This window comes from Aedes albopictus, chromosome 3, assembly GCF_035046485.1.
Source record: "Aedes albopictus strain Foshan chromosome 3, AalbF5, whole genome shotgun sequence".
Taxonomy (NCBI): Eukaryota; Metazoa; Arthropoda; class Insecta; order Diptera; family Culicidae; genus Aedes; species Aedes albopictus.
In genome coordinates, this window is record NC_085138.1 from 258,172,312 (window position 1) to 258,189,073 (window position 16,762).

At 40.8% G+C, this 16,762-nt stretch overlaps 1 protein-coding gene and 1 long non-coding RNA gene across 4 annotated transcripts in view; one reads left to right on the top strand and one right to left on the bottom strand.

Annotated features, from left to right (window-relative positions):
- Window positions 1–1,933: 1,933 nt before the first annotated feature.
- Window positions 1,934–16,762, bottom strand: part of LOC109422366 (uncharacterized) — a 144,247-nt gene continuing 129,418 nt past the window's right edge. For all 3 annotated transcript variants that reach the window (XM_029873717.2, XM_029860989.2, XM_062860377.1), the window contains 4 exons: window positions 14,557–14,677; window positions 13,802–13,878; window positions 3,998–4,379; window positions 1,934–3,655 (listed from right to left, as the gene is read on the bottom strand). In XM_029873717.2, the coding sequence (XP_029729577.2) occupies window positions 2,395–3,655; window positions 3,998–4,379; window positions 13,802–13,878; window positions 14,557–14,677 (1,841 nt within the window). In that variant the 3' untranslated portion in view covers window positions 1,934–2,394. The remainder of the gene's footprint in view (window positions 3,656–3,997; window positions 4,380–13,801; window positions 13,879–14,556; window positions 14,678–16,762) is intronic.
- On the top strand, window positions 4,386–13,784 carry LOC134291925 (uncharacterized). Its single transcript, XR_009999350.1, has 2 exons — window positions 4,386–10,632; window positions 11,012–13,784. It is a non-coding gene; the product is annotated as an uncharacterized LOC134291925 (long non-coding RNA).

Here is a 16,762-nt window from a genome sequence, read left to right on the forward strand (position 1 = left end):
CAAATGTGACTGTTATGCGAGTGGGAGACGTTATGTATATTATAAAGACGTGATATTTCAATAAACCATAAAAATCATATCTTACAGATTATCGTTCTGAAGTTTCCGAGAACAGCACTTCCCAGTAGAACTGTAACTTTCAAGATTTCCCTGGTCTAGTCTAGTTCAGGTGGACTAGACTACCAACTCAGTTTTATAGAGAGCAATGAGAACATCGGTGAGACTGACGATTGAGGAAGGATAATGTTACCTCTTGGTCATTAGCATCCTGGGTTTTTTTTCACCGGCCGCGCAAATTTCGATTTTTGGCATTCTAAATTAAACGTGTAGCGGAAAATTTTCTCGAGTTATTCGAAATTCTCGAGATTAGTTGACTAATCACTCTGCATAAACGCTGCAAATCAGCAAACACCCAATTTCCCCAGATGAACTAGCCTCGGGCTAGAAAAAAAACTCATTTAAAGATAAAATAATACCTATTTGCAATTGAAAATGGTTCGGATTGGTTCATGCGTTCCGGAGATATGGTCTGGAACCAGCATCGACTTAGGTACGTGACCAAATATCGTACTAAGCCAAACCCTGTCGTGCGACACACCAAACTGCGCCGACTTTTGTATCCTTGTTCGTAGCCAACGATTTTTTTTTCGGAGTCCATAAATGGCGACCAGAAAATCCAAGATGGCGTTTTTTTATGGAATTATTATACTGCCCCCACTCGCATTACTGTCCCATTTGACTTTTCATCACTTTTGAGTTAACGTTATGAATAGTCATCATTTTCGATGTACTTCCAAAAACAATAATAAAAATTATGAATTTTTATGTCAATATGTGAAAAAAATACCAAGTCATGAGCGTCCCATATCAAAAGTACCCGCATAACAGTCCCATCATGGATTTTTGTGTCACGTAACACAAAACTGAACAACTTTGTAGTGATTGTAATATTTTTTACAGCTATATATACATGTGCAAAGAAATCTGTGAAAGTTTCGAGATGATCGAAATATTCTTCAAAGTCTGGCGATTTTTCAAAGTTTTATATGGAAACAAGTTTTCAAACTTCAAATGCTGTTTTCTCAATTCCTACTTTTTGCAAATGGGACTGTTATGCGAGTGGGGGCAGTATAGGCTCTAAGCTAAAATCATTGGGCAGCTACCTCGGCACAGGCATTTCAAAAGTGCGTAACTGCTATTGCAACCAATACCTTATCACAAAGCTGTAGATCATATCACAATTGTATTAATCCACAGCTTTACGAGGAGGCGTTGGTTGGAAAAGCAGTTACGCCCTTTTGAAATGTTTTTGACTCTACTTCTCTATTACGTACTTTGTTATCTGACCATTTTGTATTCTTTACAATAGTCTGATTGCAAAAACTTACCGTTTGCAGTATGCCTAGACGCCATTGTCGTTAGATGAGATACTTACTTTACGAATAGGAGAAACGATCATTAAAAATAAAAACTAAACTTCCTCACACGATCGCGAACACACCGAAAGAAACACTTTTTATGCGCAAGTAGTAATATTTTCGACATTAAAGTAGCACCTTCAATCACCTAATTGTACAATATCACTAAATTTACTATTCAATTTGCAAACGGAACTTTCCGGAACTCAATCTTCGAAACGGAGGTGAAACGAAACAGTCGAAAAACGAAAAACGATAAGGGAGCGTCCATAAATTACGTCACGCAAAAATTGCCCATTTTCAACCCCCCCCTCCCCCCTATGTCACACTTTTTGTATGAGACCTCTGAAATTTGTGTATGGGTTGTCACACTTTACTCAACCCCCCCTCCCCCCTAAAAGCGTGACGTAATTTATGGACGTTCCCTAAGACAGTCGAAAATCGCACACTCGTGTTTTAGGTCCGATTGCTATCAAAGGAATTTTCTTCTAAAAGTGAATTTTTTTTTCTGCAGATATTTGTAATTGTAACTTTTCTTTGTTTTCCTCTCGTATTAAATATATACTTTAATATATGTACTTGGATGAAAAAATGCTTCAGTATCACAATATTTCACAAAATAAACGGGTGTTTCCTCGTTTCGACAAAACACGCACTTTTACACCGGAAGGACTGCTTGCTGCATGCTGCAGGCCGCCTGCTGTTCCGCTGCTCCACTCCGGATTCAATCAAAGTCCCGCTGCGCTGGAAGAGCCGTTCGCACAGCTGCTACTCAGTGTCATCCCCACGATGGGGATGAACGCTCCGAGAATGAGACCGAGATAGAGAGATAGAGTCTAGGGATGCACGTGCCCCGTCGCGGCACGTGCCAGTTCTCTAAGGTATCCTAGGGTTATGCACTTAAATACACACAGGAAGGAAGAACCAACGACGGTATATAGTACAGAAGGAGATCGGTTTGGCTCGTCTCTCACTCTCAGTGCTCGTCGCAGATTTCGGTCAGGATGCGTTTGAGGCTGTCCAGACCTCGCAGGAAACCGCTGTCCGGTCCGTGGTGCACCTTGGTATTGGTACTGCACATCGAGGTTCCGTTCTTGATCTCGAAGGTGGTGTGCGCGAAATCGATCATTCGCACATCGGCGAGCCCTTGCGTGCTGGAACCGGTGCTGCCTCCGCTGATCGACGTAGACTTGGACTTGGAGCTGAGCTTTCTCCGGAGGGTCTGCTGTACTTTGGATGCCGCCCGGCGCTCGGCCGATTCCTTGCCGCGGTGTCGCTTCGATGTCACCAGATGTCCTTCGTCGTCCTCGTCATCGTCGTCGTCCACGGCGCCTTCTTCGTCGTCATCGAGATCGTCCCTTTCTTCATCCTCGTGGTAACCGGCGTCGGACTGGTCGTAAGCCTTACCACAACTACTGCTACTATTGTTATTGTTTACAACACTAATACTGCCACAACAGTGCGAGGCCGACGGCGCCGTCGCTGTAGTGGTCGTCACCGTCGTAGTCATAGCCATAGAAGCTGGAACTGTCGACGTGAGAGATGAGGACCGCTCGCGAATCCGTTCAACGGCTTCGACGTTGCTGAGTTTCCGACTCGGCGGAACGACCCGACCGCTGAAACCTCCGTCAAAGTCCGAGCTGGCGTCGGCTTCGGCGTTTTGTACATGGGTCGGCACCACGAAGGCCGTTGCGTAGTCATCGCTACTGCTATTGCTACTGTAGTTCATCCACGAGTCCATCGAGTGCGGACTGGAACTGGTCACGTTCTGTGTCGTTCCCATGGGAACGTTCATCGTCACATCGCACACTCCGGGGTACACCGTTTCTTCCGATATCGGAACGAACGGTGCCTTGCCCTTACTGCCGGCACTGCCGCTTACCGAGGAGCAGCTGCCTCCACTGGAGGCCCCGCTGGACGTGGCCGATGTAGATAAACTGGTGACCGCCGATGCTGCTGCCTTGGCAGCTGCAGCAGCCGTAGCCACCGTTGCCATCGAGGCGTTGAGCCGTTGGTGAGCCGAAGAAGTGGTGTTGGACGACCCGGTATCATCCGGCTGGTCGTCGTGCGAGGAGGACATGTTGAACTGCTCGATGGAACTGTTCGAAGCGTCCGCATCGTAGCAGTAGGAGTTGGATTCCGTCTCCAGGATGTGGTAGTCCGGTTCCGATGGAAACGAGCTACTGGCCGGCGTCGTCGGAGGTTCTTCGTAGCCTTCGTACACGATGAGCAGGGAACTAGGGGGAAGAGAACGAGAGAAGATAGGAGTTTCATGAGTGAAAATCGATATTTGAAGCTATGATTTAAGGAAAGAGAATCTTTGTGGTGAGATTTGTTGCCTCTGCGGTAATTATCTTCCAAATCTGGACTGCAAATGTTAATATTCGGGAAGGAGCATCCAACATAACGCTGGCCCTCACATGTTCCTACCTCATGATTCCATGGGTCAGTCGATGGCAATGACTTCCAGCTAGATTCAGGAGGTATGCACCGAGCGGCAGTTCTCCAAGAATGCCAAAAGATTTGCTAAAGCTATGATTTTCTACAGACTTGAAAACATTACATCCCAAAAAACTTACCACGAGTAGAACCGATAGCTGGACTGCTTCTCGATGACGCGCCGCATCTGCTCGAGCTTGTCCAGCACCTTGCCGATCACCTTGGTCCGTAATCGGAACCCGTTGTGGAAAAAGTTGTGCAGCGCCCCTTTGAAGCCGTCCTCGTTCAGCTCCCGGCCCCAGTATTTGTCCTTCTTCATGTAGTGGTCGATGTCCGCCTGGTAGACCTGCATACCGCACAGGCGGACGCCGAGCGAAGCCGATGTACTAGCGGCACACTTGGCCATCTGCTTGCTGCGCTTTTCCGCCGAGGCATCGTCCCCGTGCTGGCGGGTGCCCATCTTCAGATCCAGGATGCACGGCTGCCGATAGCAGGAGGTGATGTTTTCCAGCATTAGGAAATCTACGGTGGGGTGGAAGGTGGGTGGAAACAGAAGAAGACACAGAAAAAAAGATCCCATTAGTATGCTTCGAAGTTTGGGGGCCTGTTTGCGCGATATGCAAATTGAAAGAGTCAAGAGTCACACATTTCGTCGCCAATGCGCCTCTCTGGAATGGTTCGTGGTTGGTGCTCGTGTTTTTTGGTGAGATGCTCGCTCGCGTGTTCATGGATGGATGGTAAAGGACGGCCACATACGAGATACTACAGCTAATAGGCGATGGTTGTGGTGTGATCCACGGATATCTAAAATCCAGTCTGCGTAGAAAATGTGACCTAATCGGTGAATCGAGCATTACCGTTCCAGAACGGGTTGTTTCTTTTTGGCAAATGAAAACAAACCAAATCCGGTTCGGAAACCAGTTTCACGGTTGGTTAATATTCGGGTGTGAAATTAGATGATAAAAATGGGTAAAAATAGAAACACGGAAACAACAGAAACAAAACAAAAGTTTTAGATTTATATGGTGATATCAGAAGCAGCGAACGAGCGGACAAAGATGAGCGACTGACGCTAGTATATAATAGTTATTTATGTGACGAGTTGCAATAAGTGTATTTTTTCAGCACGAGTTGTACATTTATCCAACGAGGCTTGCCGAGTTGGATAAATACAAAGAGTGCTGAAAAAACGAGTTTTGCAACGAGTTCCATACAAAATTTTATGCAATGATTTTTTCATAATGCAACCCATTTGAGTTGCATAATGTTCATAATGCAACTCAAATGAGTTGCATTATGAACATTATACAACTATTTTTCATTATGCAACTCATTTTAGTTGCATAATGAACCAGTTCGAAAAAATGGCCATTATGATATCAAAATGAGTTAAATAAAATATAAATTATGATACTGAATTGCATAAAATGCTATTTGATATGGACAGTGGTTCTCGATTGGGTTTCAGGAGCGTCGTTTTAACTTATGAAACATTAATATGTGATTGCATTCCGTTACATCACCCAATTCCAATCATTTTTTTTTTTGAACGGAAGCGGGAATCGAAAAGTGATTAAAATTATTTCCATTTGATTCTAATTTTTCTATTTGGGATTGTTGTTTAAGCTCACAATTTTACAATACTATAAAGAAAAGAAGACGAAAATAGCAAAAAGCACGCTTATCACTAGAGAAATCCTGGACGAAAACCCTAGAACGATCCCTGAAGAATCTCGAGAACAGGAATTCCAAAACTATTTCTTGGTGAAATCCCTAGAAAATCCATAAAGAATCTCTTGAGAAATGCCCAGAGAAATCCCTGGAGGATTTATGGGAAAATCCTTAGAGATATATTCCTGGAATAATTTCACCGGAGGAGTTTTTGAATAATCCATCGAGAATTCTCTAGATAAATTCCTTGAGGAATCTCTCGAAAAAAAAAATCCCCAGAGGAATTTCCTGATGAATGTATGGAGAAATTTCTAGAGAAATCCCAGAAGATATCCAAAGGAGGAATCCCTAGAAATATTCTTGAATAAATCCCAGTGGATTACTGAATGAATACCGCAATGAATTCTTACTGGAAACCCAGCAGGATTCCTTGGAAAAAGCCCCGAATGGAAATCATTGGAAAATCAAAGGAGGACTCTCTGGAGGTACACTAGCAGGAATACCTGGAGGAATCTTAACTGGAATTCTCAGATGACATTGTAACATTTTTGGAGGAACCCCAGTCAGAATTTGAAGAGATATTACAAGAGGAATCCTTCGAAGGAATTCCTTAAAAAACGTCTTCGGACGAATTCCTTAAGTGGTCACATACCTTGTGGGGATAAAAAAAACTAACTCTTTTATTGCATAATCTGAAAATATACTAGCTAGACAATATACATTCCAAATTGAAATTTCATAAATATTGGAGCACTAGAACCAAAGTTACAGTTCATTGTAGCGCACACCCTTCACAAGGTAAAGTTTCGCGCTATAAGAAAAGTTTACCGTTCAATACAAAGAATTCGACACTGATTTTTCATTTGGGTCTAACTGACATTTTCGAGTTCTCTTCATCGATCCTCTCTTTGTGTTATCACAGAATGTGTGTTGAGTTTTCCAAAGTTTTTTTGGTTCGCATTTGAAGAAGACGACTACATGTTGCTATAGAAACAAAAAGAAAAATGATTTTGTTTGTTTTGATTAAGTTATTAGCGAAAGAGAGAGTCGACGAAGAGAAATCGATCAAGTCAGTTAGGCCCTTATGAAAAACCATTGTCGAATTGAGTTTTTAAGATATCGTGATCACCATAACGGCACCTTTATAAAAACACCATTTCGAGATAAACGCGTGTAAAGGTTTGCGCTTTGCCTTATCCTTATGGATGGTGCGCGCTACAATGGCCTGTAGATTTGGTGCTAGTGCTCCAATATTTATGAATTTTTTACCCCTTAACAAATTCGTCCGGAGACTTTTTTTTTAGAAATTCCTTCCAAGGATTCCTCTGTAATATCACTTGAAATTCTGACTAGGGTTCCTCCAAAAGTTTTCATCTGAGAATTCCTGCTAGGTGCTCTTGGAGCAACTCCTGGAAGAATCACAGAAGGACCGTATCTGGAGGAATTCCATCAGGAACAACTGGGCAAATCCCAGCAGTGATAACTAGAAGAATCTCAGTGGGAGTTTATGAAGCAATTCTAGCTGGCATTCTTGGAGGAATTCTAGTAAGAATATCTGAAAGAATCTTAGTGGCAATTTCTGAACGTTTCAAAGAATTAATCCTCGAAAAAAAAAATCTTTGAGGGAATTCCTTAAGAAACCTCGGAGAAACCCCTTGAAAATCACTGGAGGAATCACTGAGGGAATGATATCAGCAGTAACATCTCAGCAGGCAGGACGAGAACTTCTGAAGGGATTCCAGCCAACACTTCCTTGAAAATCCCTGCAGAAATTACTAGAGTATTGCAGATCAAGAATTCCTGGAGGAATCCTAGCAGGTTTTTCTCGGAGGAATTACAAAATAGAGGAGAAATTTCTATTGCCTAGAGGAATTCTATCAAGTATTGGATGAATCCCAGTCAGAATTTCAATAGGAATCACAAGAGGAATCCATAGAAAAAATCTCAGAGGAATTTCTGAAGAAATCCTGTTACTGGTATCATACCACAACACGGTCGCATGGCCCATCTATATAGATGTTTGACGCGATCAGGATTTATACTAATATTGAGGGAATGTGTACGGTGGACTATCGGTTTAATAAAACGAAACCAGAAAACGAAAAGAGGCAAAGTCCCATCAAATTGCGGGAAAGAGAGTGGTTTCCGAAAGGAAACAGACACTTTTAATAACCACGCTTGTGGTAGCAGCAAAAGCCGATAGTCCACTGCACACAGACACCCTAGGTTAAGGTTGCTGCCATCACGGTTGGAGAGCGGAGAGCAGAGTCTCGTTGGACGAACCGCTGCACCGAACCCATATACCGAACCCAAGTGTGAGTCCCGTGTATCCATGCGTACGATCGAGAGGTACAAAAATCCGTGTGTCGAGTGCTCTACGCAGTTTTCGAGAAAGCTGGAAATAGTTATACAGATAGCGCCCAAGAACGATTGGAGTGTCTGCAGTGAAAATTGCAAATATTGCGGCCAATATAGACCAGTTTCCATGACGGTTCCCAAGTTTCGGGGAAGTATTATCGGTGGTCGGGCCAAGAAACTCGAAGAACGCCCAGTTAAGGTCCGAAGTGATGGGAACGTGGATGACCGTAGTGAGTGGGAAGTTGCGCCACGTGGACCCACAGGGCGGTCCCGTTTAGTGGATCAGTAGTTTTGGAATTCGAGTTCTAGAGCGAGTCCGAAGGACCACGGTAGAAAACGTTAAGTGCATGGTGGGATTAAGTAGCGGGCGTCTACAGACCCGTTCTTGAGCAGTAGCAGTGTTCCCGGTCGGATAGAGGTGAGCCGGATCAAGTGACATTCGCCCGTGGAAGAGGTGTGGCCCAGGTGCATGGGGGCCCGAGGAAGCTAAATCGAATAGCGGAGTGGTGAGCTGGAAGATTAGAAGATTGGAAGTGAAAAGTGTGATGGAGAGTCGTGGCAGCATTAGTTGGGTTCGGTGAAGAGCGGTATCAGCGATAACGGAGGCGAGACACGGCGTGGTAGCAGGTGGCCCCAACGTGAACGCGTGTGCACAAACTACAGGGGATGGCCAAAATGTTTGGGATAGGCAACTTTTTTTCTCCCACAAAAAAATTCAACATGCTATAACTTTTTATTGAGTGCATCAAAAAATCCCAAATTTGACTCTTTGTCAACCTATTATATGTGCATCATTGGTACAAATTTGGACTCGATTGATTAATATTTCGCAAAGTTAGAACCGTTCGGGTAAAACACTATTTTTTAGACAACCAATTTTTGAAATGTCATATCTCGGAAACCAGTGAACCGAATTGAATGAATTTTTTAACGTTTATCAACAATATATTGATAATTAATACGACGTTATAAAATGTAATATTTTCGCACGGCGAATTAAGTTATACCGGGTTGAAATGTTTACCCATATATAGGAAAATAAGTCAAATTTACAATACCACACAAAAATTATTTAATGTGTTCTCCCTTAAACCTAAATAGGTTCTAATATATCTGATTAGAGGTTATTTGAGAACAGAAGTGGAAAATCTTTGGATATCAACACTAAAATTTATTGACATTAATGTAAAAAAATTACATTTTTTTGAGAAAATCCAAAAAGTGTCAATCTATGATAACCTTTTTCAACGTTTAAAAATTACCTATGTTTTAATAGTTTGCGAAGCATTTACATATTGTTAGTGTACGTTCAAAATTTTATTCAATTCGGTTCACTGGTTTCCGAGATATGACAGCTCAAAAATTGGTTGTCTAAAAAATAGTGTTTTACCCGAACGTTTCTAACTTCGCGAAATATTAATCAATCGAGCCCAAATTTGTACCAATGATGCATATATAATAGGTTGACTAACAGTCAAAATTTGAGATTTTTTGATGCGCTCTATGAAAAGTTATAGCATGTTGAACTTTTTTGTGAGAGAAAAAAAAGTTGCCTATCCCAAACATTTTGGCCATCCCCTGTATATTGTAAATGGGGGGGGGGGGGGGGGGAATTGGAAATAAAAGCATGCTTGCCAAGATATCGTTAGAAGAGTCAAGAAAGTGGTCTAGTTTTGGAGAAAGAAGTTTTATATCCGTTACAGGTCCAACCCACAAGAGTCAGAAGAGAGCATTCGATAAGTGGAAGTTTGATCCATACTGTAATTCTTATTTATCGGTTCAGTAGTAATTTCGAATGGTAACAATCCTAGCAGGAACAATCTCAGGACAATTTTTTTTTTAAGAATTCCATGGGATATTCCAGTTGAAACCCCATGGTAGAATCTTCGGTAAAATCAAAGAAGGAACTGGAAGAAGCTCAGTAATCATATCTGGAATTCTTGGAAAAAAATACTTGAAGGAACTCCTGAAGAAATCCTTGGTTAAATCCCTTGAAAATTCCAAGAGGAATACTAGCAGGAATTCCTTCAAAATCCCTGGAAAAATCTCTGGATGAATTCCCTAAGGAAGCTTTGAAGAAGTTAAAGGATTTTCGGGAAAAATTCCAACCACAAATTTTCGAATCAATTCCAGCAAGCATTCCTATAGGAATCTTAAAAAAATCTCAGTAGGAGTTTCTAGATAAATAACAGAAGATATCTTTGTAAAAAAAAAGAATTAAATCCTTTGGAATCGTTGGTAAGATCCTTTGGAAACCCCAGGAGGAATACTAGCAGGAATTCTAGGAGGAATTCCTGGGAAATCCCAGGAAAAGCCTCTGGAGAAATTCCCTCCTAAGGAATCTTTGAAGAAGTTACAGGATTTTTATACATACCAATGCCTAAAAAAATCCATAACGAATTTTCAAATCAAATACAGCAATCATTTCTGAAGGAACCTTGGTAGAAATAACTGAAAGAATCCCAGTAGAAGTTTCCAGATAAATAACTGAAGGAACACTAGAGAAAAACTTTTGGGTGAATTCCTGGAGAAATTACACAAGGTATTTCTGCCCAGCAGGAAGTCCATCAGAAACTTCTACGTAAATCCCAGCTGACATTCCTGGGTGAATCTCACCATCTCACCAGACTCTCCACTAGGCTGCGGCTTATTTTTGAAAAGTTGTTGAAACCTGGAATTCATAAGCTGTTTTGGATGCAAATGACATAAAAAGAGAAGCCGCTGCGTTTGAGCCAAAAATATTAATGTCGTTTTCGTTTTTGATTCAGTTCCAACCTGGGTTGGAACTGGATGAGATCACAGTTTCAACCCCAACCCGACTTCGGTTTCGCTAATAGAGTTAATAAACTATAGAGGGCGAATGTCGCTGCTGTTCCCTTTGTTCTCGTTCGCAAACATGCCGGGTATCTATCTGTCAAACTGCATACTTTTGCGCTTTGACACTTATATCCCTCCCTATCTCCGCCAGCAAAAGATGTTGCGGCGGCGACGCCAGCGACATTTCTCCTCTATAGTTTATTAACTCTATTGTTTCGCTTGTACTAAAGTTTGTTTGACGTTTGTTTGTTTACACATTTTCCGCCAATCCAGTTCCAACCCAGGTTCAAAAACGAATTCGACATAAGGGTACCGTTATAGTTACGCGTGAGAGTGGGAGTGCGCGTGTGCGAAGCCGAACAGAAAAATATCAACAATAGCAAATCCACGAAAATCTTATGGACGCGCACTCTCACTCTCACTTTGAAGCGGCACTATGGCAGCGCGGTAAGATTTAGAGGTGGCACAATCGCCTCAAAGCTGAATTTTCGAATTATAAAAATATTCAGCCGATTTTCATTTTTTTATGAATCTCTCGCAAATAAAATTTCGAATAAACTTATAGAACATTATTTTTTCCAAAGTCCCGCAAAATATGAGTTTTTAAAGATTTAATTTATTGTTTTCTTCTTTTAACATAAAAAATTACTTTTGGGCTCGATAACTTCAGTTTGATAGACTGGAACCAATTTGTGATTGAGGGCGACTTCTGGGGGATCGGATTAAAATAAATTGTCGGGAGTCGGGTACGTGAAGGTTAACCGATAGTATACGCAAAAATAGACCATTTGGTGATAAAAAAAGTCAAATTCGTCAAAAAATAACATTGGACAATTATGCTGCATATGGCAGATTAGGGTTCATTCAAATATTACGTAACGCAAAATTTAACTATTTTAGACCCCCTCCCTCCCCCACGTAACAACTTTTGTATGGGAAATTTTTAAATTTTGTATGAAGCGTAACACAGCGCTAGACCCCCTCCCTCCCCTATTAGCGTTACGTAATATTTGAACGAACCCTTATGGCAACAAACTTTTTTTTTTGTTTGTTTAGAAACATGTATTCTTTGAAAGCTAAATAAAACTTCAACCGGTGAGGATGTTCAAACTATGAATCAACGGGATACCTTTTGACGCCTTTGAAAATATCGTATCCAATAGGCTAGAGGAACAGGTTCACCTAACGTGAATGAGGATGAAGCATCTGTCAAATTTAGCACTTTTTCTATATGAAGATCTACTTTTTCTCTGGTGGTCAATTCATCTACATTCATCCAGTTCCCCTAGCCTATTAACGCCGTGTTACCATATGACTCTCATAACTATTTTTGTTTGTCTTTATTAAAGAGATTATTAGCCTTTTTTGCTTTGAACACTTAGCACGGAGATGAACCAGCCTAGGGTTGAAAATTTCTTTTATTCATTCATTGGTAGGCGTGAACTTGGCTTTGAGCAAAAATTGATGTTGACATAAACATTTTATTTTAAAAAAGCATATTTTTATGGGAGTCAGATGATTTTCAAAGAAATTGCCTACCATTAGGCGTTATATGAGAGTAAATTCGTAATTTATCGAACATTATTTTACTGTTTACAGCTGTGCTCATAAAAAAGCAATGAAAGCCGTTTTCATACAAAATGGCCAACTTTGGCATGATGTAACTTTGTTCTCCTATGACCGATTGAACTGAAAATTTGACAACGAACTACAAATATGGTGAATATTGATTTTGATATAAGAGAATTTTTGAAGCACGTAGAAAAAAAGTTGAACACTATGTGAAATTGATCAAAATAATAGCAGATTTTTTTCATTCAGCAAATCTTTTCAAAATTTTTAAATGTTAACATCAACTTGTAACCAAGGCGAAAACTGTTTAAATAGCGTTCAACATTTTTTTGGTTTTTCAAAGTTTCTACATTTCTACATTTCAATTTATTTACACTGCTATTATTTTGATCAATTTCACATAATGTTTAACTTTTTCTCACGAGCTTTGAAAATTTTCAGATTTAACTATAACCATATTCACCATATTTGTAGTTCGCTGTCAAATTTTCAGCTCAATCGCTCATAGGAGGACAAAGTTACAGCATGCCAAAGTTGGCTTTTAACGGATTACACTGCTATTTTTGTGAATACAGTTGTACATATGAATTACATCAGTTCCACGAATTTTAAAACCTTATCCAGATTTAGCACCATCAGTTTAGTTTGCTCAATAATTTTACAATCCTAGAATATTATGTCATTGTTTGATTAACTTCACCTGGAAACAAAATTTTTAAATTTGATCATTTGGACATGTTTACAAAACGGTGCAATTTATTTTAAGGATGTTGTTTACGTTACTTAATGCTGGCCCCTTCAGTACCAATATGTTTTAAAAATACTTGAGTGGAATCATATGTATGCATTGTGCCTTGTTTTATTGGAAAGAACAGATAAAAAGTGACCAACTTTCCCCCAGGTTACGGTACACATCCGTAATAAAAATTTTGGAGTAATTTTTGCAGAATGTCAATAGAAGAATAATTTGAGAAGTTTAAACAACATTGTTAAAAGGATTCCTCCAGTAATACATCTGTGATTTACATAATAGGGAAAAATTGTGTATTTTCGGCAATTTTGTTCTCTTCGTCATGGAAGATTTTTTGAAAGTTGTTGAACTCATAGTTGGGCTCAAATCCTTCCCAACCAAGCTCAATTATATGCCCAAGTTTCAGGAAAATTGGTCGACAAAAACCTATCATGACGAAGAGAACAAACCTGCCGATAATACCCATGGTCACCCTAATTCAACTAAAATTCTTATAGTTTGGCAAAAACTCTTTCAGAAACGGTTATTTTTTAAATGTTTTTTTTCAGGAATTTTCATAAAAAATGTCAAGTTGTTATAAATAAAATTGATTTTAAAACACAACACCCATAGATCGCAACCCAGCCGTTGAGAACCACTGTGAAAAATGTTAATGCTTCTAATAAGCTGCGCATGGTGAGAAAAGTTCGCTAGAGAAAAAAAAACAAGGCGATGTGCATTCGGCGCTCTTTCTGTGGGATCTCTCTCCATTCCGTCTCCGGTGATCGATACTAACATTGTTTGTTGGAGTTGTCAATCTGTGAAATACTTTTTAACACTTCTGAAGGTATGCCATTCTTATGTATTTTCATCCTGAAAGTAGAAGAAAGAGAAATGAAAAGGGGAAAAGTCTCTGATTAGTGATTACGGTTGGACATGGCGGACGAAAAATGACGGTTTGAGTGTATAGTACTATTTTCAGGCAAACATGAGATTCTATCGTAAAAGGCTGACAGTTTATGCGCAGAGGGCGTCAGTATATCACACAAAAAGGCAAACTATGGGGACTCTTTCGCTGTTCAATCTGGGGAAATGAGAGGAACAGACACACAAGTAGATATTGTTTGTTTCTTTTTCCTGTTTAGGATAGGTAAGTAACAATTTACCATTGCTTCACAGATCACTGGCCGACACAGCTGAGCGGACGAGTTTTTGTGGAGCTCGACGTTGCATGCGCCTGCACACTTCTATTGCGTGTGGAACGCGCGGCTTGCAACACATTCTCTCAACAAGTCACCTAGGAGAGGCGGTGGTCTGTCTTGTCTACTCTACGTGTGTGTATGTGTGTGAGATTGTCGACGGGCGGTCTGCATGTCGCGCCACGCACACACACTCGCGCACACTTGCCAGGTTTGGGAGGGGCATTGCGTGACGGACAGACCACAACACACACACAGAGACAGTAAGCTGCAATTTGGATTACAAAACACAATGGTAATGGCCAAGGGAAATGATATGGTCTCGGAGGATAGACATGGACGGGACACTTACCGTAGTACTTCCTCGCGTTTGCGCTTCGAGGCGGCGGTTTTGCGACCCGGATCGTCCCGGAAGCTCGGCGAGTAGCGCTTTTCCAGCTTGGTACCGCCCATCGTGGTGGCTTGCATGACGCCTGGAAGAAGAAGAAAACGGAAAATTGTTTATTGAGGTGGCGAATTGGTGAGCTCGTTTTATATTACTTATTATGTATATTTCACTGTACATATTTTTTTTTTCAAATCAATAAGTATTGATAGTACTACATAATCGCTTTTCTCGACATTGAGGATGAATATTCATTGAAGATGTCCTTTGGGATGTTTTAAGGAATTATTTCCAGAAACATTGTGCAGGTTCGTGACGATGAAACTCTTGATTGACCGTGGCTTCCCTCCATCACGCCATGAGACAGAAGTAACAAATGGATCCTAATGGTTCAAGATAACCCCCTTTAGATACCATTTATCACCGCAGATAATCGCATTAAGTGGCACGAACCATCATCCATCATGCGCCCATATTGCCATCCAGTGGCAACAGCAAGAGAATAAAATGTAGGAATCCCACCTCCCGAGAACTTCGAGAACGAGCGGGCGGAAAAGCGTTCAAAGCAGCCCAATTGGCAACCGGCACGTGTACCATCAGGATACAAATAATCGTTCGATGATTTCATTCCCTATATGTTATCTTATCACATTCCACGCCCTGTCTCGTACGAGACACCAGCAGGCGTTTCAGCTGTCCGATGCAGTTCGTTCGGATGGATCGTTCCACCACCACCGCGATGTTTACATTACAAATGGGCGGGCGAATCAATGAACTACCTTTGATGGAAGCCTGTTAGGTAGGTATATCGCAAGAGGCGGTTGTCCAATCTATTTCTAGAATAAGGGCATTCATTTGTTTATTTGCCTATCGTTTTGTTCGGGCCGAAAATTGGCTACTTTGTAACATTTCCGCCTTCGTCCGTATGGCAGCTTGGTTTAGCAATTTTCTCACTTTGATACATGGCCATTACAGAAAGTAAGCGAAACCGCGTGTTCCCATGTTTTGATTAGTGCAATTGCTTCCACCCGGTTGCAATTACTTTGGAAAATGTTTATTTTGATTTTGGCACATTCCTGGCTTGTTGTTTACCGATTTTTAGGATGAGACATGGATATGAGGGCGTTAAACTTTGAAACATAAGCAAAGACTTTCTTTCGAATGGTCTATTATATGGGGATACTTAAACTTCCATCATTTGCGTTTGGTTGTATTACACAAGGGCTTGCGAAATAGTCCTATTGCAAGCTTTTCAATTAGCTATTCTAACAAATCAAATACTGATAGACCAAGACACCCTAAGCATCTTCGAGAAACCTTGCAGTGGGCGAGCGATTGCATCATCAATTTATTTCAAAATTTCCCAATGTTGATCTGAATTCTGGCGTGGCAGGCGCCATTGCTGCCAAGAACAAAAGATCACCAGTACTTATACACTGACGATGTCTGTCATCTAGTTGAGTTGGGTGCAGCTTATTTGATGATACTTACTAAAGTAGTAACTACTGGAGGTTAATCAAGCCCAAGCTACGGTACAATCATTAACGTCGATTAAATGATCAAATTTGACGAACTGATAAAAACAATTGCCAAACAAATGTGAATAAGCATGTGACCCTCTTGTCCATAAATGCCCGCGAGGCATTGTACGGCGGCAGCAATTTTTGGATTGTATGATTCATGAAATAATGCGTATAAGATAACGATAATCCAAGCAACAAAGATAACGCAACCGAGCAGCTGTTTTTGTTCGATTATGCCTTGTTGTAATGTATGACCTGGATATTTGTGTGATTATTCTAGCAGCCTCAGTGTTCAAAAGAACGCCATTGTTTGCTTATATCATTCCATCCATACCTCCTTGAATTCCGCGTTAACTTCGAAATTTGTGTTGGTGACCTAGTTTTTGGTTATCACTGCGTATTTACTGTTTGCTAAATACAGCCGAAGTGCACCCGACTGTATCAAAAAGGGGTTCATTTACCGGTTCGCTTTGAGCGACAAATTACATTTATATTCACGAAGCTAATTTGCTATTCCAACTTCTAGCTCTACACTTTGAGCATAAGGAAACCTAGTGACCTTGTACGCTATTTTGTTTAGGTTTTTCTGTTCCGATTTACATACATGTTTTATATGCTTGTTTCTTTATCTGTTCACGTTCTTGATTGTT